The sequence below is a fragment of the Bipolaris sorokiniana genome (genome assembly GCF_000338995.1).
Source record: "Bipolaris sorokiniana ND90Pr unplaced genomic scaffold COCSAscaffold_15, whole genome shotgun sequence".
In the NCBI taxonomy this organism is placed as follows: Eukaryota; Fungi; Ascomycota; class Dothideomycetes; order Pleosporales; family Pleosporaceae; genus Bipolaris; species Bipolaris sorokiniana.
This window is the reverse complement of record NW_006911909.1, coordinates 713702-733663: the sequence shown is the minus strand read 5'-3', so window position 1 is coordinate 733663 and position 19962 is coordinate 713702. Positions and strand designations below refer to the sequence as shown.

The 19962-nt window shown below is 51.8% G+C and overlaps 7 protein-coding genes across 7 annotated transcripts; 3 read left to right on the top strand and 4 right to left on the bottom strand.

Moving 5' to 3' along the window:
* Positions 1-533: 533 nt before the first annotated feature.
* On the bottom strand, positions 534-3591 carry COCSADRAFT_126343 (uncharacterized protein). The gene is made up of 5 exons (XM_007706125.1): positions 3439-3591; positions 2741-3374; positions 2432-2691; positions 1067-2383; positions 534-991 (listed from the first exon to the last, which is right to left on the bottom strand). Exons 2-5 carry the CDS (start codon positions 3241-3243, stop codon positions 903-905), a joined length of 2169 nt encoding a protein of 722 aa, XP_007704315.1. The 5' UTR covers positions 3244-3374; positions 3439-3591; the 3' UTR covers positions 534-902.
* Positions 3592-3957: 366 nt separating this feature from the next.
* Positions 3958-7415, bottom strand: COCSADRAFT_40521 (uncharacterized protein). Its single transcript, XM_007705919.1, has 5 exons — positions 7191-7415; positions 6898-7050; positions 6527-6839; positions 5333-6458; positions 3958-5282 (listed from the first exon to the last, which is right to left on the bottom strand). The coding sequence occupies exons 2-5, from the start codon at positions 6947-6949 to the stop codon at positions 4215-4217; spliced, it is 2559 nt and encodes an 852-aa protein (XP_007704109.1). The 5' UTR covers positions 6950-7050; positions 7191-7415; the 3' UTR covers positions 3958-4214.
* Positions 7416-7502: 87 nt separating this feature from the next.
* On the top strand, positions 7503-8108 carry COCSADRAFT_248464 (uncharacterized protein). The gene has a single exon (XM_007706124.1). It carries the CDS (start codon positions 7508-7510, stop codon positions 8006-8008), a length of 501 nt encoding a protein of 166 aa, XP_007704314.1. The 5' UTR covers positions 7503-7507; the 3' UTR covers positions 8009-8108.
* A 1239-nt stretch (positions 8109-9347) lies between these two features.
* Positions 9348-10628, bottom strand: COCSADRAFT_40518 (uncharacterized protein). Its single transcript, XM_007705918.1, has 2 exons — positions 10208-10628; positions 9348-10035 (listed from the first exon to the last, which is right to left on the bottom strand). Exons 1-2 carry the CDS (start codon positions 10456-10458, stop codon positions 9633-9635), a joined length of 654 nt encoding a protein of 217 aa, XP_007704108.1. The 5' UTR covers positions 10459-10628; the 3' UTR covers positions 9348-9632.
* A 305-nt stretch (positions 10629-10933) lies between these two features.
* On the bottom strand, positions 10934-12257 carry COCSADRAFT_40517 (uncharacterized protein). Its single transcript, XM_007705917.1, has 2 exons — positions 11292-12257; positions 10934-11242 (listed from the first exon to the last, which is right to left on the bottom strand). Exons 1-2 carry the CDS (start codon positions 12166-12168, stop codon positions 11142-11144), a joined length of 978 nt encoding a protein of 325 aa, XP_007704107.1. The 5' UTR covers positions 12169-12257; the 3' UTR covers positions 10934-11141.
* Positions 12258-12385: 128 nt separating this feature from the next.
* On the top strand, positions 12386-18014 carry COCSADRAFT_126333 (uncharacterized protein). The gene is made up of 14 exons (XM_007706123.1): positions 12386-12725; positions 12778-12933; positions 13104-13125; positions 13183-13235; positions 13286-13450; positions 13499-13707; positions 13755-14367; positions 14417-14436; positions 15061-15106; positions 15234-15638; positions 15702-16082; positions 16132-16208; positions 16258-16770; positions 16826-18014. The coding sequence occupies exons 1-14, from the start codon at positions 12441-12443 to the stop codon at positions 17874-17876; spliced, it is 3996 nt and encodes a 1331-aa protein (XP_007704313.1). The 5' UTR covers positions 12386-12440; the 3' UTR covers positions 17877-18014.
* A 190-nt stretch (positions 18015-18204) lies between these two features.
* On the top strand, positions 18205-19774 carry COCSADRAFT_40514 (uncharacterized protein). Its single transcript, XM_007705916.1, has one exon. The coding sequence runs from the start codon at positions 18354-18356 to the stop codon at positions 19569-19571; it is 1218 nt and encodes a 405-aa protein (XP_007704106.1). The 5' UTR covers positions 18205-18353; the 3' UTR covers positions 19572-19774.
* Positions 19775-19962: the final 188 nt, after the last annotated feature.

Here is a 19962-nt window from a genome sequence, read left to right as displayed (position 1 = left end):
CAGGTGTTCCCACAACCTATATCAGGGCTATATAAGACCGCTTTTGATACACCACAAAACTGACTTGGGTAGCAATCGTGGCCACATACACACACCCTTCTAATCAAGTGAATCTCAATGGCAGAGCCGGTCCTGAATTATCCGAAGTCTAGCCGGATCTACGCCCCTTAATAGGCCTACACCACAAAACGGAAATAAAAATGCAAATCCAAACGGGATTTTGGAAGACAATCAGAAATGCAGCAAAGATCAGGACAGCATAATGATCACGACACCAGGGCAGCAACCCCTCAATGTCAGCCACGTGCTTGCTTGAGAATCATACACCACGAACTATAGTTCATGATAACCGAGCACGGTTGATCGTTGCGAGCAATAACTCTCATCTGTTTAGTGTTGTTATTAGAATTACTAGCCAACACATTCCATCTCCATGGTCAACAAGCTGGATATTCCAGAACATTGGTCAGCCATTCAGTTCATGTGAGCGGGTCACTGCGGATTACGGGAAGTGGAGTCAGGAAATTCTAGGTGGTGGGTTTACTCTTGCATCTTAATGTGGAGCCCTCCAAGCACTGCACACTAAATACAGTACTGGCGGTGAACACGTCTACAGAAAATGGTGACTCAAATGTGCATATATTCAACAAAGCCAAGACGTCCAGAGCGAAACAATGTTTACTGATTTCTTTCGGGCGACGCGCTAGTCTAGCTACATGATTGATGTACAGAGCGCGACGGGAAAAGGAAGCCAGTCATACGGATGGTATCAAGCGCCAGCAAAACGGATGCCGACTCAAGTACGCCGCGCACGCCGATTAGGATGATAAAAATATAGAAGCGATGTACGAATGTGATATCACAGGTCTCGTTGAAAGGATACGTCGAAGATGCCAAGGAACTTATTTGTTAACCTGAGATTCGCGCTTGACAACGGGGTTCTCGCCAGGCTTGAACTTGCTGTCGGACGGGAGAGGCTCGCTGGGTTTATCTGCAAATATCTCATTTAGTCTGATCCCGAATGCAAAGAGGTTCGCGCAAGCTTCTTCGTTAGGGGTAGACTCACCATGTCGTGCGTAGAGGTGATGCTCCTCATCGGCATATTTGCCTACGGCACCGCTCTCGACCTCTTTACGAGTGAGAGAAAGCTTGCTCTTGGGAAGACCCATGGAGCCGAGGAAAGTGACACCATTGTTCCACTCAACTTCCTTGCGCTTGTTGTCCCACTTCAGCTCCTCGCCCATAATATCAATGACCTTGGGAAGGGCCTCCAGAGCGGCTTGGGCGTTCAGGAAGGCAAGACGCATGCGGCGGGCAATTACGTCAGTGGCAGTCTGAGCGTACTCGTGGCGGACGCAGTAGCGAACCTCACCATCAATGTACGGATAAAGCTCGGACATCTTGATTCCACGGACAGGGAATCGCTGCTCAGTGGGCGCTGAGAGAGATGCAACGGTCCAGGCACGGTCACCATAGGCCTGGCACAAGTACTTGGCTACATCGGTCTCGATGCCGTAGTGCTGGATCAAGTTGATGAAGAGAGTCTTGGAGAAACCGTGAGCACCAACGAGGCGGACACGGTGGGTCTGGCAGGTACCATCGAGAGGAGCCTCGTCCTTGACCTGGGTTCCGCTGATAAGAGTGGGATTGTCCAATGGCTTTGTTGCCAGGCCGAATTCCTTGATCGCCTCGTCGACGGTCTCCTCGGCCATCTGGCGGTAAGTCGTCCACTTTCCACCCGAGCAAGTCAACAGGCCAGAGGGAGAGGTGGTGACCAAGTGGTTGCGGACAAGGCCTTCAGTCGCACTCGCCTTGGGGTCGCGGACCAAAGGACGGATACCAGACCAAGCAGCAAGGACATCACCACGGCGAACGTTGATTTCAGGCTGTAGGTAACGCTTGACCTCGTTGAGAATCCAGTCAATCTCTTCTTCACCAGCAATGGGGTTCTGCTTGATATCACAAGCAGTGTCTGTGGTACCGGCAATCGTATTGCCTTGCCATGGCAAGAAGAAGACGACACGGCCATCAGAAGTGTTGGGGTCAATGAGACCCATGTTTGCAGGGCTGTAGTAACCAGGGAGAATGACGTGGACACCAGAGCTGGGAGCAACGATTTCTGGCACCTCCTGGTCGTCCATTTTGCGGATAGAATCAGTGAAAGGACCAGTGGCGTTGATCACACCCTTGGCCTTGATAGAGAACTCTTGAGGTTTCTTACCATTGCTCTCCTCAATGAGATCCTTTGCTTTTGCACCGCACAGACGGCCATTGGCATCTTTCTCAAGGCCAGTAACTTCGAGATGGTTGACAACAGTAGCGCCATAAAGTGCTGCAGTCATAGCAAGCGAGACGTTCATGCGGGAATCGTTGTGTGCACCATCTGCTCATGTCAGAGATGAATTTCAAAATCTGCGGCTGAATAACTTACCGTAGTATACCAGAGCCCCGATAAGGCCCTCCTTCTTTAGCATAGGGAATACGTCCAAGGCCTTGCTCTTTGTCATGTAGTAGGAAGACTCAATGTTCTCTGATCCAGCGAGGAAATCATAGAACTTGGTGCCAGCCCAGAAGTAAGGCGCTTGCCACCACTTCTGGATGGGAATCATGATAGGGAGCCATTGTGAGAGATGGGGTGCTGTATCCAAGAAGTAACGACGTTCGCGGAGAGCTTCGACAACAAGCGCGTATCTGGGGTCGGGTTAGTAAAGAATATGGCAGAAATCGCCACAGCACTCACTGGTTGTAGTCGAGATTCCAAACGGCCTTTTCAAGATATCGTACACCGCCGTGTACCAGTTTGGTACTTTTACTGCTCGTACCACTGCTAAAGTCGTCACGCTCGACGAGCGCAACCTTGAGGCCTCTTGTAACGGCGTCAAGAGCAATACCTGCTCCTGTTGCGCCACCGCCGATAATCAGGAGGTCGTATGGGTCCTCCTCCACTTTCTCAGGCGTTGAGCTACCACCGATCCATCTCCTTGCCTTCTCAGCAACCTGCGAGACGACACCAGCGCTGCGCTTCAGCTGTGCAATCTGTTCGTCGCGGCTTTTGGCACTGGGAAATTGTGGTGGGCGGAAAATGCCTCCCTCACCGTAGGTGGGTGGAGGAACTGCGGCGGCTTCGCTGCCGGGGATATCGCGAGGTCTGAGGCTGACATAGAGGGCTCCCGCGCCCACTGCTCCAGCTCCCGCTGTGTAGAGTAATGGCTTGATAAAACGGCTTCCTCGTCGGGCAGCCATGGTGATGATGTGTAGACGGATCCAAGTGTCTCTGGAGGCGTAACCGCTCCAGGCGCTGTTGGAGTATTATACAAATGTGTGTTCAAAAAATAATACTAGTAAGACGTGCTGAGGCTCAAGCCTTCACATATCTGAAAGTCTAGTTAGCGGCCGCGCAGCGGAATCGGAGAGATTGGCATCGAATTGTCGGCCTACCTCGGGAAGTGTTTAGAATTGCATGGTGAGCATGGAGTTGATGGATTGATATTTTTCCGGGGGAGGATCTGTCGTGGAGGAAAGGTGGCAGACAGGAACAGTGGAGCTTCAAAAGTCTGAAGCGCATCCGCCGCTTGGGATGACGAAAGCGTGGGTTCGCGTCAGGTTGCGCTCCACCTCGGGAATAGCGGGACAGTCGACGCTGGAGCTGGAGACTGCACGTGCAGCCTCTCTGCCGCTGAAGCGCCGCAGCAGAGCAGCCCGCTTATTGCCTGTGCTTCTGCATGTGCCCTACACCTGTAGTATACAAATATACATTCACGTGAACTGGCCGTATTTCGGCAATGGTTGTGCAGCCTCTCAGGCATTCAGTGACATTGAAGTGGCGGATGCAAACAGAATAGGAAGCTCTTCCGACACTCCCCCCTCAATCGCGGTTTAGGTGGAGTAACCAACCGGAAGCGGCACACCCCCACGGAGACTCGCCAAGCACAGTGGATCGCAGAGCCTCATGATGATCTCATGTCCTGTGGATTCGTGTATCGAATGGTGCTGCCAGCATTGATTCATGTTGAATATCTCGGCGGCGATCTTTCTTGTCGGCGCCCAATCCTTTCCACATATGACCGTATACCCACAAAATCAACCAACAGCCAGCCATGCCGCCGTCGTTCCGCCCTCCCCTAGAGAAGACCCAAGCTTCTCACTCCCCCGTACCAGTACCCAACAGAAAAAATATGACAACAACCAGACCACACCTAGCCAAGCCCCCTTTCTCAAATCCGTGCTACCCACAGCAAAAGTACAATGTCCAATGCCACCACCGCACCCGTGATGCTCAGCACCGCTCCCTGATGCACCCATCCTAACCGCTCCCTACGTGTTTGCATGCTGATCACAGCGACAACACATAAGACAAGCGAACAAATAGTACCAATCATAACGCCAGCATCCACAACGCCTCGCTCCTTCTTCCGGCTCGTCACCGTCATCAGACACAAGATGAGGTCCAACACCACAGCCGCACCCAGAGCTGTCGAGTAAAACCGCAGTTTGGTCATTTCAACCTTGTGTTGATTACTCTCAACCTCGCCTAGTAATGTGCGCCGCTCGTTGAAAATGTCTGCGTCGCGGTGGGGGTCACGTAGGGACCGGAACAGATTACTGAAATAGCCCTTCCCCTCTGTACTCTGCCTGCTGGAATCAATTGCTCCGTAATTTGCTGCGTGGATAATGGGCGATGAATCGATTGTATCATTGTCATCATCCGAATCTTCAATGCCAGAGAGGGATGCCTCTTCAGGTTCCTCTTGTATCCCAAACAGCCTTCTTGTTTTCCTCGCACATGCCTCAAAGAACTCTTGTCCCGGAAACTTCACAGACGCATCTGGGTCGATATAGATATAATAGCTCCCTTCTTCGTCTTCCGGATGGTCGTATTCGTTCCAGTATCGTGGCCGTGCCTCTGCCTCAGACTCTCCCCGTATCATCGGGGGAGGATAGTCGGAATAGGGCTTGCGACTCTTCTTTCTAAATGCCTGCAGTGGCGGTGGGTCGACAAACTCATGTACCGATGTTGCAGAAGACTCCTCGTAACGTGACGCAAGCGGGCTAGACTGACCGTCATACGAAGTGTTGGATGTGGATGTGGCTGTAGGAGACATCTGCGATACCGAAGCACTGGCACTACCTCTAGCTTTACGGCTCCGTCGTTGGGCGGGCTCTGGTAATTTGCGAATATCCTTGTCCAAGAGGGAAATCCAGAATGGCGCAGACATGGCGCCTGGCTTGCAGGAAGCCCACACAGCATGTGCTTCCAAAGAGAATCCTCGGACACGCTCAGCCTGTGTTTGTTAGTGGATAAATCGGAAGAAGAAATCAGAGTTTGACATACCAAATGACTTCGGTCAAGCATCTGGATGAGAGACGTAGCCTGGTTGCCCTCACGGCGAATCTCTAAGATGGCATGAGGAAACCGCTTGCTCGACTCTGATTTGGCTGCTGCAGTCCAGTCATCGCCGCCAAGGTCATCAAACAGCTGGTCTGTCAAAGAGATGTCCTTGTCTAAAGTTGCCCAAATACCTCCGGCAGAATTGTTGTGAAGTCCAGTAAACCGGGTTCGCTTCAAGAGTGCACCAGCAATGGGCTTTGCCGATGGGTGTTCAACAAGCCATTGTCGAACAGTCAAGACATTCTCCCCTGGGTTACAAGAATGTTTAATAGTGTCATCAGTTACAGATGTATCCAAGAAGTTTTTCAGATATCTGAGTTCCATCTTTACTGTCTTGACACTGGATGGTGTTGCGTGTTGCGCATCGCCTTCGTCACAAATAACAACCGCCGCTTGACTTGAAGCACAGCACCGCACCTGTCCCGCTGCCTTGATTCCAATGCTCCCTTGCATCTCTTCAGCCGCGCCTATTGTGCTTGCGTTTTGCTTGAATGCAAACGTCTCGGGGTGATCAAGAACAACAAGTCCAGTTGTATCTTCGCTGCCAACATAAGGGTCTATGTTGGCTGTGGACGAGTGGCGGCGAAGTGGTGTTGGTCTAGAAGATGAATTACGCCTTGCTTTGTTGATGTAAAGTCGCATGTGTTGAAGAAGCAATACCTGGGCCTCAACAATGTGATCCGGATGTATCCAATATGTTGCTTTGTTTCCTTTGGAGCCCAAGGGCACTGTGTCCAGTGCTAGGTCAAAGTCCACGTCATCTCCTTTCTCCAGACTTCTTGATATGCGCGCAGCCGGCGACTGACCACTAACACTGATAGCGTTGGCCGCTGATGTACCCTCGACATCGAAAGCCGAACGGAGCGTGTCGAGTGCGTCAATGAACTGGTCCAATAGGTAGCCCAGGTCTAGCTGAAAAAGGCTGTCCGGGCGGCTGCTGATCTCTTGCTTGAAAACATAGGCAAGCTCTCCATCTTTAGTCCAGCGCTTGTACTTCTTCAGGATCTTGACGAAGCCAGTTCGTTGGGTGACTTGGAAGCGGGATAGCGACCTGATTTCCTCGCCGGTCCTGTATTTATGTGTGTCAGCGGGGTGGCCGTGGATACGCGTGCGCGAGCGAGTGCGTTTATCGCGTACCTCAGGACATCTGCTTCGATCTTCGCATATCTCTCCACGGTACGAGCGGGGAGGCGCCCGCTTGCCGGATCACGTTTCGCGCGTAGTTGCTGTAGGGTCTTGCTGATGTGCTCTAGCCGCCGCTCGATCTCGCCGCTCTTGCTTCGTATGAATAGGTTGATACGATCATGTTGTTCCGCGAGGACCTTGAAGAAGGTGTCGCCAAAGGCCCGCTCTGTGCTCTCGCCCTGGCCGGGTATGGAGACGGCCCTGTTCGTGCCAGGCGTGGTCTGGTGCTTGATAAGCTCTTTGAGGTAGTCGTAGTCTATGTTATCTGCAAGCGCGCAACTGTTAGCCGAGGACGGTCACGCAATGTGGCGTCGGGCACTTACAATGGCCCCATTCTGGTATGGACCTCTGCCTCAGGGTATCGCCGTACTTCATACCAACAAGTAGCGTAGGGACGGAGGTCGTGGGGGTGTTCAATGGGATAGGGAGCCGTAGAACGGAGGTGTAGCGTCGTGGGAGGCAAACAATGGTGTGAACTGCCAGCCGTTAGATAACGGGATCCCAATAGCGCAACGGCGGAGACATTGATGGTTCCATCTCATGTGTCGCAGGTCCAAGGCATTTGGGGTATTGGGCCGCCGAACGGCCGAGAGGTTACCGCGTACGGACTGCTTACCGAACGGCTTAACTGGGAAGCGATAACAGTTTGAGCTGACGACTGAGAGACGCGGTTCGGCTGCCAATGTTTTGAATCGGTCCTATGCCAATGTCACCGGAACCGTTGAGACTATATACTCACCGGATGATTAGCCCAGCGCATAAGTACAACCAGAGGAAGGGCAGCATTGAGCTTGCGAAAAGCAGTAAGGACTGAGGCTGGGTGACCGCATGCATATCCATGGCCAAAAACCTGGGAAGGGAAATGACATCGGCCGCGCGCGCTGGTTCACGCTACTTATTCGCACCCCTGCGACGCCCTCGTCATCCCAGTCGATGCACGTGCAAACATCTGTCGCTGTTGAAAATCCACGACAGCCCAGCCGCCAACCAATCTCCTCCCCCACTCAACACCATGCCTCCGTCGCCGCGGCAGCCTCAGGCCCGACATGTCAACAGCAACAAAAGGGAAAAAAACATCTGCGCGGCGGATCCTCACAATGCGCCTCTAGCCAGCCCAGACCAGCACCGCTGCGGCCTGGCCACCTCTGCAGTTTGACATGTCCACGAACGGCAATGGACCTCCTATTGGCTGCAAAAGCCCACACTGGTCCGGAGATGCACCTCTCTCCGTTCCCATTTCCATTTCCATGTGAAGTACGTACATACGGTGTCAGGAACCAACGGCACTTGGGCACCACATCAATGGCAATTCCAATATCGAAACTCAAATCGATCCTGTATCTCAATGTCGACTGCAATCATGCCTGTATATCAATATACCGTGATATCCGGAGAGACCCTGCTCGGCAGCGAAATGTCACCAGCGCTTGCTGATTGGGCATTGTCTATATCTGGAGAAAGATGGAGCAAAAAAGCTTGCCTCGCAACAAATATGGACCATACCGCATGCGCATAACAAACCTCTCCACTTGCCTTGTGTGGGGCGGAAGCGGAAACAATATTCCACTCGAATATTGCCTGCTGCAAATAATTCAGATCTGCCGATACTCATCCAATGGCGAACAAGATCCTACATGACGCAATCCTTGCAGATTGCTGGCCAAATCAGTTACTTATATGCTCATGATTTTGAAGGCATAAGAACAAGCGCACACGAGAGCCAACGGCTATCCAAATCCCCACGAAATTACTTGCGGCCGCCAACCACCCGTCGCAGGGTCTTCGATCCAGAGCAGAAGTGGGCCTAATCCACTCATCGCTTGTAGGTCCGTAGAGCCGCGGCAACTTTCTACTAGTCGAGAGAGTCCACAGCGGGTATGGAGCCACACGAGTCTGGCTGCCTGAAGCAGAGTAGAAAAATCGAGTCAAAAGGCTCTAGACCATGTTCATAATTCCTAAGCAGAGGCCCCACGCGGCATGTTCCATTCGCAATAGCGCCCGCCTTCGAGACGGGGACGGTAGCTACACCAAGCATTGCTGAGATATCTACACTCATCTTTTCGTATACAAAAACAAAAAGCCCTTTTGAGAGCCAAGCCCCAAAAGGATCGATGTGCATAGCCGAAGTTCCACAAACTGCTGCACAATCAGCCACATTGGCATTGCTTGTCTCGACCTGACGTGGCTACGAGGCGTAGGTATACGACATGCATGCGGGCACTGGCCTGTCAGGTCGCGTGCTCACCTACCTATACAAGCAAGTACTACGTTGCAGGGATCCGGAGATTTCTACATACGACATGGTGCATATGCAGCTGCCATCACACAGCCGGAACGGACATCGTTCCACTGACGAGGCCGATGCCGCCCACGTGGGTGCTCTGGATGGTGTGTATTTGATTTCGGACACTGGCAAGTTACGGCAATCTGCATTGCTCGCGTTTTCAACTGCACGTTCGATGCTGTGCCGATGGATTTCGATCAACTCACAGCTGAGGCTGGCGGGACTCGCTTGACGCTGAAGGATGCGCTTGGTTCTGGATTGTCGTTGTCGTACGACATGGACACTGAACCATTACAACAGCACCAATGCGGATACGACTATTCAGTAGATTAGTAATGTAGTTGGATCTTCAACTACCGGTAAGAATGAACTTGCAATCAGCAAAACGCGCGTTATTTGCCTAAGTTGACATTGAGTATCAGTTGCAGACCTACGTGCATATGCGCGCAGAAACACTCAATGCAACGCACAATGTACAATGTACATACATTTCCAATTTGCATGCCACGTCTCTCCCTGTCCCATGTACCATTTCTGTTATCTATCTCTTGGCCCAAAAGCAAGACTCCAATCTATACACATCACCTTATCTTTGAACTCGTTCCTCCATTCCCCCCCTCACACATCGGTACTTCGTCATGCACCCAAGAAAAAGGCGCGGTGAAGACAGCATTAGCACCCAAAACTTGCTTGCGATAACAATGCAAGCCACGAGATGCGCTGGCACATTACAATTGTCAAAAAAAAGTTGGCCAGCAAAGACATTGGAATCAATCAAGCCATCATAACCCAAATCTTGACACCCTCACCGCCCTCTTTCCTCTTGCCATCAATCCCCACCTTGCCCTGTCCAAACGTATGCTCCTCCAACACCTCCATTCCGAGATGCTTATACACATCCCTGCCCTTCTCCGACGTCGCCTCCAGCACAACCGGCCAGCCCTTCTCCTTTGCCATCTTGAGCACCGGTCTCATCACATCGCTAACTTTGTGATTGCGACTCTTGTCGTTTGACGGATGCTCGCGGTAGTTCCCCAGCAAGGAGAGGTGCAGCATGTGCGTTGCGGTTGGGGGTAGATGTTGTTTCTTTTTCTTATGCGTGGCAAGGTTGAGTTCGGCAACAGCAGGGGGGTAGTGCGGGGAGATGATGGGTTCGACTGTTATGGGTTCGAGACGCCTGTTATGTATATATATATATATTAGTCTTTTTTATTCCACCATTATCCAGTCCAAATCCTCGAAACTGAATCCTTTCATTTCTTTACATGGTTTGGAAGGGAGATGAAAGAAAAAAAGGGTTTGTGGAAAGTGTGGGAAGAAATCTTTGGGGGGGGGGGTTTACTACGTACCATACACTTGAGATTCCACTCCCCCCAACAGTAATACTCCGCGCCCCACCTGCAACCATCCCCGGAATCATTTCTGCAAAGATTTCCCTGTTGTATTCATAGCTAACGTCTGTTTCGCCTCTCTTGGCTAGGTCGTCTACGAGCACATAGCGCTGGAAGGGATCGTCCTTAAAGGTTTCGCCTATTATATCTACGGCATGATCAAGTGGTTCTTCGATTAGGCCGGCGGGGATGGGGATTTCGCTTCCCATCTTTTCTTCAAATCCGCTTGAATATATCCGTTCTCTTACGGAAAAAAAGTTGATGTTTCTTCTTCCTTCCTTTCTAAGAAAAAAATGGATGGGAATGCAGGAGGTCGAGATTGGGGAAATATGCCAAGTAAATGTGAAGTAAGAAATCTGGGCGACCGGGTAGATCACTGCTCTGAAAGTATATGTAAGAACATGCACAAGTTAGTCATGCCTGAGTTGGTCGGGCCGAAAGAAGAGTATTTTGTAAGCATCGGCTGGGCGTTTTGGGGCTTGTTAATTTGAGGGGTGTTATAGCATTAGCTGCGTGCATAGTTGTTTCCGCCATGGACATCGATTGCTCATTCGGCTGTTAGTGTTTCACGTGGTAAAGTGTCGACCGCAACCGGGGGTAAGCCGGAATCCACAGTATTTGGGGGTCGGGTTTCGGCATGTTTCAGGTACTTGTTGCGGCTTTAAACGATGGCAGCCGATCAGGTACGTAGTTTGCAACATTGAAATATTTTGCATTACTGGTCACTCATATCGAAGACGATTATTTTTTTTTGGTCTTGGAATACATGAAGCAATGTCACAGCCTACCTCCCATATAGAGTACTGCCTCTGGAGAAACACCATACTATACACATGATATGCAACACCTGCATATGTTGGCCCCGAACAGACTTGACCGCTTTTTTCAGTGCTTAACCTGGGGGAAGCAGGCTGTTGTCGACAACGTCTTGTGCCTCCATCTCCTCGATTTCTGCGCTGTTATGGAGAGGAGAGCGGGGTAGAGCCATTAGACCTATTCCAACGTTAGTGTTGATTCTTAGGTAAAGTTTCGAGCTACGTACCAGTTCTCGCCGATTCGAGAATGCCGAATGGTGCAATCAGCTTCATGTAAGAGTCGATCCTGGTGGGCTTTGCCGAAAGCTCTACTATACAGTTGTTGGTGCTGATGTCAAGGACTTTGCCGCCAAATTGATGAGTCATGAAGGTGATGGCGCGTAGATGCTCATGCTTGTGTCGGAGCGCCTGGCTGATGGGCAAGTTTGTGGGGTGGTAGTCCTTCCTCAGCGACTCACGAGCAGCTTCGTGTGCCGCAGCGTTGCGCTCATCCTCTGACATGTTCTCGGTTTCGTGACGATCCGTCTCCGGCGGCTGGGCCATTTCGCGGTGGTGTGCAAGGAGCTCCTCAAAGTACTCAGGTCCGAGAATCGAGACCTTTGCGAGAAGCAGCTCGCGCTGAACGAGGGGTGACTCGGTGTAGTCGAGCACAGCCCAGACGGGGACTAGGTCCTCCAATTGGCGGCGGGCCTGTTCTATAACGCCATCCTGACCTTGGAGCACAATTGTCATGCGCGAGAGATCATCCACCTCGGTGTTGCAGACGACCAGACTGTCAATGTTGAAGCCACGGGCAGCCAGGATACCGGATACACGGGACAGCACACCGGGCTCGTTCTGGACCAGGCAATTGAGGATGTGACTCTTTGGTGGGGCCTGTGATGGAAGCGGTGTCTCGTAGAGAATGTTGCTGACGGCAGCGGGCGCCGACCATGCCGGAGGGCGGTCTTCGGTTGGGAGCGGCGCGATGCGGCGGTGGAGGGCCTTGTAGGCGAGTGCTTGTGTGGATGAGGAGCTGGACGCTCTCTGTTGCAGGCGGAGGGTGCCGGCGCATTGCCTGTTGAGGAGGCTGCGCAGCGGCAGTACTGCGCGCCGGGAGGCCATTGTGGAATGAGTACGTGTGTATACGTAGCAGAGCAGAGTATATAGAAGCGAGGGAGCCGTACAAAGTCAAATACAGCGCCGGTCCCAAGGCCCGGCCGATGGTCGGAGAAGGCGCCAACGGGCAGGTGCAGCCGCGGCACGCTAAGTAAGCGAGCAGCAGCTGTGCCCAGGCGACAAGCGAACAGTGATTGACTGGTGCGTCCATCTTGACCTTTGACTTCGACATCGACCCTCGCCGCACGTCTATCTTGCCTCTAAGCGCCCACCATACCATGTCTGAAGAACGCCGTCCGCGATCCCGCTTTGATAGCGACGAGCCGGAGCGTCCGACACGTTCGCGCTTCGACACTGACCGCCGCTCTAGGTCTCCGTCGCGACGAGAGTCCGAGTCGCATCGCGCTCGTAGCCCTGTTTCTCGTGAAGGCACAGACAGCCCTGCCTCGGCCAGCTTCAAGAACAAGGCGGCTGCGGCTGCGGCTGCGGCGGCTGCGAGGATCAACGCGCAGATTCAGGCGAAGAAGGGCATCCAGCACGTCGATGTGCCGCCAATTCGCTCTGTATGTCACTCGCCGAACCTCTTCACCAAAGCCCACGACTAACCGTGCCTAGGCGCCCACTCCTCCAGTCGCCAAGTCGCCCGCATCCAACTCTGCTGCGGCCATCAGCAACGAGACATACCAGCAGGATGGTGACTACATCAAGGACATTGAAATCAATGATCTCCGTAATCGTTATACACTGACCAAAGGAGCCACACAAAAGAGGGTAAATAACTGTTTTTGCTGTTCACTGATCGATTAGGATCATGTCTTCGCTCTTCCCTGGGAGCCGGACTCTGTTTGCGCATCTCTCTGCATGGAGAGTCAGAGCTTACTTGATCTTCTAGCGCGTCCCAAACCCCGTTTATCAGATGCTAACCTCCATGTGATATATAGATCAAAGACGAGACTGGCGCCGGTACGCATTCCCCGACTACACCTGCTAATGTTTAGAACTCCTGCTTATACATGCAAGATGTCACTACTCGTGGAGAATATTATCCCGACAAGAACATGGCCACTGCTGCTGTGAGTTGATGTTTCTGGTCCCAGCATGCGAAGGCTAAACAATGTCGCAGAACCCCCCACTCTATCTCCGCATTACTAGCACTTCCAAGGAGGGCCTCGAAAAGGCCGTAGCAATGATTGAAGAAATGAAGAAGGAAGATCTCCCTAACTTAGTTGACGAACGTCGTTTCCGCCGTCGCGAGCCCGAGAATTTTGAACGTGACGAGTTTGGTCGGGTATGTCTTTCTGTCCACTAGGGCCAACACGTCGCTAACTAGGAGCAGCGCAAGTGGCCCGAAGAGAAGATCTCCGTAGGTCTGGAGCCTATTAGTGGCTTTAACTTGCGAGCACAGGTTGTCGGTCGCGGTGGCGACAATGTCAAGTTTATCCAACAGGAGACAGGCTGCAAGGTGCAAATCAAGGGTCGCGGTTCTGGTTTCATGGAGCCCAACTCCGGCCAAGAGAGCGATGAGCCCATGTACCTCCACATTGCGTAGGTGCCATCTTGCTGTCATGTGTATCTGTGCTGACAAGACGTAGCGGGCCCCGCCCTGAAGGTGTAGCCCAAGCGAAGCAGCTCTGCGAAGAGCTGCTCGACAAGGTAAAGACAGACTACCATGCTTTCAAGGACCGCCCTGCGTCAGCTCGATTCGGTGACCGCGACGGCTACTCGGGTGGCCGACCAGGATACGGCGACCGCGGCGATCGTGGCGACCGTGGCAGAAGCGAAAGCTATGGTTACGGAGGCGCTGGTGGCTATGGCGGTTACGGCGGACATGGTGGGCAAGGAGGCCACAACGGCTATGGTGCCATGGAGAGCCACATGTCACCAGCTGCCGCAACCCCAACTGCCGACGCGAACAACCAGGCCTTTGACGCAAATGCTGCCCAAGCATGGATTGCGTACTACCAGCAAAACCCTGACCAAGACCCTTATGCCCAATATGGTGGTTACCAAGCATATCTTACTATGCAGCAGCAGCAGTATGCCGCTTACTATGCTCAGGCCGGTTATGGACAAACTCAGTCGCCTGCTCCAGGGGCCGGTGCCGCTGCACCACCTCCACCGCCACCTTCCGAGCCTGCGTCGGCTGGCTATGGTGCTCCCCCGCCACCACCTCCGCCTGCTGCTTCGCCTTCAAACTACGGCGCGGTACGTATACATTATGAGCACAAGATGGTCTCAGCTAATGTGGCATTAGGTCCCTCCACCGCCCGGCTTGTAAGTGTCAAGCAACGACTATGATTGAGCACTTACGACAGCCTCTCATCTTGACTTGATTGATTGAGCACAGTTCGAACAAACTCTCCTGTAATGATTCACAACATGTCTTGTGGCGTTAGAAATAATACCTGTCGCTTCGGCGAGCTTGCTTGGTTGCTATTGAGCCGCGTCTCTGCTGGCGATCGGGTATAGTATTAGTCTGTCCGAATGGACTTAGTACTCTCATTAGGATACCAATGTTAGTGTTTTCTTAAAAGTGCTTGACATTGTGATAAATGTGTGAACACAATTCAGGTGTCCGAATTCGTGAGGTAGCAATTGATTTTATTCCTCTTTAAACAAGATTCTCTGAATCTCGTACACACTAGACTCGATCTGACTACTAAATTCGCAATCATTCAAGTCCACTGCTCTCCGGGCGCATCTTTTTTTGTGATGACGTCCACATGCTTTGTGATTGGATAGAAGCTGTAGGGGTTCTCCACACAACAGGCGTTAACGTTCGCGTCCCTGACCTAACCCCGGTACGTGCAGACTTGCGGAGCGATGTCGCTGGAGATAATTTGTGCGAATGTGCACCTGTCCTTCGCCATTGTGCTAACGCCACCAGACAAGCCTCAGGATGCGGTCGCAAATAATTTGTGCTGGCCAAGCGGCCAAGTACAGGGTGAGTTTATCATCGCCTAGAGAAGAATATACAGAATGCGGCAAAAGTACAACACTTGAACAGTCATACTTGAGCATCTACAGTGAAATCAGCCAATGTACATGACAGAACACTGACAGCGTCTAAGCCTCACCTACTCTCCTCGCTCCGTCAATCCGCCCTACAACCTCGAAGATGTCTAGCCACGACTCATGATCTGCCCAAGGCTCGCAATGTCGATATTGCCTCGCGCACCCCGCCATATGCCAAACTACTCTCTCGCCTGGAGGAAGTACGGTGCGTGCTTGGCTCCTCACGCCAATTGACCTTGGCTGAAAAGATATTGTATTCGCATCTCGAGAACCCCGAGGAGTCGCTCTTGAGCAACACAAATGGCGGGAGAGATATCAGAGGCCAGGCAAACTTGAAGTTGAAGCCCGATCGTGTGGCAATGCAGGACGCTAGTGCACAGATGGCTCTGCTGCAGTTCATGAGCTGTGGACTTCCGACAACAGCGGTCCCAGCAAGTATACACTGCGACCATCTTATTGTCGTAAGTATCATTTCGTCCTTTTGCCTTGATCGTAGAGCCTTGATACTGATACATTATCGATAGGGTGAGAAAGGCGCCGAGGCCGATCTTCCACAATCTATTGCAGGCAACAGCGAGATTTTCGATTTTTTGGAGTCGGCGGCAAAGAAATATGGAATCGAGTTTTGGCCACCGGGTGCGGGTATCATCCACCAAACCGTGCTGGAGAACTACAGTGCCCCAGGTGTAATGATTCTGGGAACTGACAGCCACTCACCGAATGCTGGCGGGCTTGGCTCCATTACCATTGGTGTAGGTGGTGCAGACGCAGTAGATGCTCTAGTAGATGCGCCATGGGAGCTCAAGGCACCCAAAGTCCTGGGCGTCAAGCTCACTGGAGAGCTCAGTGGATGGGCTTCTCCAAAGGACGTGATTCTGAACTTGGCTGGTCAGCTCACAGTCCGGGTACGTGGCATCGAGGATTGTGTAGTGATCCATGCTAACAAATACGTAGGGTGGTACTGGCTACATCATTGAATACTTTGGCCCTGGAGTGCAGTCTTTGAGCTGCACTGGTATGGCGACTATCTGGTGAGAGCATAGTTCCCTGATGTTTCGGGATTGTGACTAACAAGAATAGCAATATGGGTGCTGAAGTCGGCGCAACTACATCGCTCTTCCCCTTCTCTCCAGCACATGTTCCTTACCTACAGGCCACACATCGTGGATCCATTGCTGAAGCAGCCACCAAGATCTCTCAATCGCCAATGCAACAAAACCTCTTGCGATCCGACCCAGATGCCGTCTATGACAAGGTCATTGAAATTAACCTCTCAGAGCTCGAACCCCATATCAACGGACCCTTCACCCCTGACCTATCAACACCTCTCTCCAAGTTCAAGACAGTAGTTGAAGAAAAGGGATGGCCAAAGACATTTGGTGCAGGTCTCATTGGCAGCTGCACGAATAGTTCTTACCAGGATATGACCCGTTCAGAAGAGATTGTGAAGCAGGCGTCAGCTGCGGGCCTCAAGCCGAAGGCTGACTTCTTCATCACACCAGGTAGCGAACAAATCCGGGCAACATTAGACCGAGACAACACTCTATCTACTTTTACTTCGGCAGGAGGTACTGTTTTGGCGAACGCTTGCGGGTGAGTTCTCTCAACACCTTCTGTAAAACAAATCGCACTACTGACATACTCAATGACCCTGCATTGGTCAGTGGAAGCGCACAGACGAGGTCAAGAAGGGCGAGTCTAATGCCATCTTCACATCTTACAACCGCAACTTTCCCGGTCGTAATGACGGCAACCGTGCGACAATGAATTTTCTCGCATCCCCTGAACTCATCACTGCCATGGCATACTCTGGTTCCACAACCTTCAACCCTATGACTGACAGCATTCTCACGCCGTCTGGTGAGCCTTTCCGGTTTGCACCACCAAAGGGCTCCGATCTACCTTCTGAGGGATTCGCAGATGGTAACCCAGATTTCATGCCCACACCAGGTGTACCTGACCCGAACGTCGAGGTCGTTGTATCGCCTACCTCTAGCCGTCTGGCACTGCTGGACCCCTTTCCAGCATTCCCTAACTCTGAGTTTACAGGGCTTCGCGTCCTCTACAAAGTTAAGGGACAGTGTACAACAGACACCATCTCTGCAGCCGGCCCATGGCTCAAGTACAAGGGCCATCTGCCCAACATTTCTGAGAACACACTGATCGGTGCAGTCAACGCGGAAACAGACGAAGTCAATGTTGCTTATGATGTGGATGGCAAGAAATCTGCTATTCCTGAGTTGGCAAAGAGGTGGCGCGACCAAGGTATTGAATGGCTCGTCGTGGCAGAGCACAACTACGGTGAAGGTTCTGCACGTGAGCATGCTGCTCTGCAGCCGCGTTACCTAGGAGGACGCATTATTCTCGCCAAGTCTTTTGCACGAATCCACGAGACCAACCTCAAGAAGCAAGGTATCGTACCTCTGACATTCGCAAACGAGGCTGACTACGACGTCTTTGCGGCTTGCGACCAAGTTGCCACAAGGGGACTGTTGGATGTATTGAGGAGCGGTGGCAAGGGAGAAGTTGAGTTGGTTCTCAAGAAGAAGGATGGCAGCGAGAAGGTGGTCAAGACCAAGCACACGCTCTCGCAAGATCAGTGTGGCTTCATCATTGCTGGCAGCGCGCTCAACCTTTTGGCGAGGAAGGGAAGAGAGATGAAGGAGGAGATTACTAGGAGTGCCGAACTGACTGACTAGGAGTCGGTTGACTTGATGGAGATGATGACGATGATTAAAATCTAAAAAGGAAATGGCGCATGGCGCTTGGTGGTATATAGTTCCCGGACATTTCAGCAACCAATGTCAATTTATATGTGTATTGAATAGCTGCTTCATGATTTGTGGTTTCCCCATTACTATCTTGGATTCTCGAGGAGTTTTGCTGTAAAACCTGTGAACTTGAATAATTTCACTGACTTCCCCAGAAAGGCCCACTAGTAATGTCAGGTCACGTGGGGTGTGTATTAGCTTTAGATGTCTCACCTCGTGTTTCTTTCCTAGATCAATCTCAGCACGCCATGAGAGACTTGTTAACCACCACATGAGCCAATTGTGGGGCCACAATCAAAATGCTCTGTAAAATCAATTAGTATCGCATGGCAATGCGCCGCCGGCGAACTCGTTGAGAAGAACTTTTGTCAACAAGCAGAATTCTTCGTTGAAGGGTTTGCTACAATGGCAATGAAACCACGTGCCATAACGGCAAAGGGACTGCAGTCACTCCTTGTACGCATCGGTTTAGCATCATCAGGAACCAAGTCAATCCTCGAGGAACGCTTTCGGCACAGCTTCATCAAACCCCGTCTCTTTGCTCGTCATCCAGAATGGGAAGCCTCGCGGCCTACAGACCAAAAACTCCGCATCATGAGCATCGACATGGGTATCAAGAATCTAGCTTTCTGCGAGGCCGAAGTCTCATACCCCGTGAAAGACAGTCTGAATGCGAAGATGGATGTCTTGAGGTGGGAAAAGGTGGATCTTGCTTCTGTAAGACATCAAGGCGCGACCGAGGGCAGCCAACTAGACACGACCAGACTGGGTGACACAGAAGTGGACGCAGATGAAGAGGTGGATCCTTATTCCCTGGATACTTTGTCTAAAACTGCGTACAAGCTTATCAAGGAAACGATACTATCTGGGTCTCCGGATGTCATCTTGATCGAAAAGCAGAGGTGGCGGTCAGGCGGTGGTAGCGCGGTACAGCAGTGGACGCTTCGCGTGAACACATTGGAAGGTATGTTATGGGCTGTGCTGGAAACGATACAGAAAGAGACAGATGTCACCCAGACAAACAAGGAAAAGAAGAACCTATACGCCGTTTTTGCCGTAGACCCAAAGCGCGTAGGACACTACTGGCTCGGACAAAATGCACAGCGTCTTGCCGCCGACGAAGCTACTTCCTCACTCGCAAAAGACATTCAAACCGAAGCGGAGGGCCAGCCCACACTCAGCCGCTCCAAAGCCGAAAAGAAAGCCAAAATCTCTCTCCTGCGCTCCTGGCTCACTGCATCCCCTCCCTCCACCTCATCCACAATCACTAGATCAACACCCCCGATCTCCTTCGTAATCAGCAATCACGCACAGCCCGCCTACCGCGCCCTCTGCTTCCCCTCCACGCCCACCCGCCGCAAGAAGCAGAATAGCGAGTTCAAGGATGCAGAGATTGTACTTGACGATACCTCAGGATCCGAAATGAAGAAGCTGGACGATGTCACTGATTGTTTTCTCCAGGCCGCGGCATGGGTGAGCTGGGAGTCGAATCGCGTGCAGCTATGCGATATTTGGAGGAGGAACGTGAGACGGCATGGCGGTTGGATGGATGAGAATGAAGTGGATTTGAGTGAATTGAATAATGATCGGTTGCTGGAGATGTGGGAGGAGGTTGAAGGGTGATGGGGGAGAGGGGGGGGCTGCGTTATCACTATTTTTCTTCTTTTCCTGCTCATTGTACTGGTAACAGGGCTGCTGCACGAAGAAAAATATACTGTGAATTTTCCTTCTGTTGGTTTGAAGGCGAAAAAAAAATAGTAGTAGGCTCACAAAGCTGTCTCTGAATACAAAGGTTCCCATAGTCAATAGTGTCAAGCATTTGTACTACCACAACCCAAGATAACCCCGCTTTCCCGTCCCTCACAACAATGACGTGTCTAGCCCTTGCAGCCTAGCCCCGCTATCCTCAAGCGTGGTACCGAAACTTCAAACTTCACATCATCACATCGTTTACGCCCAAATTACGTCTTGGTACATCAAATGAATAATTTCGAAATTTTCACAGATGTTCACA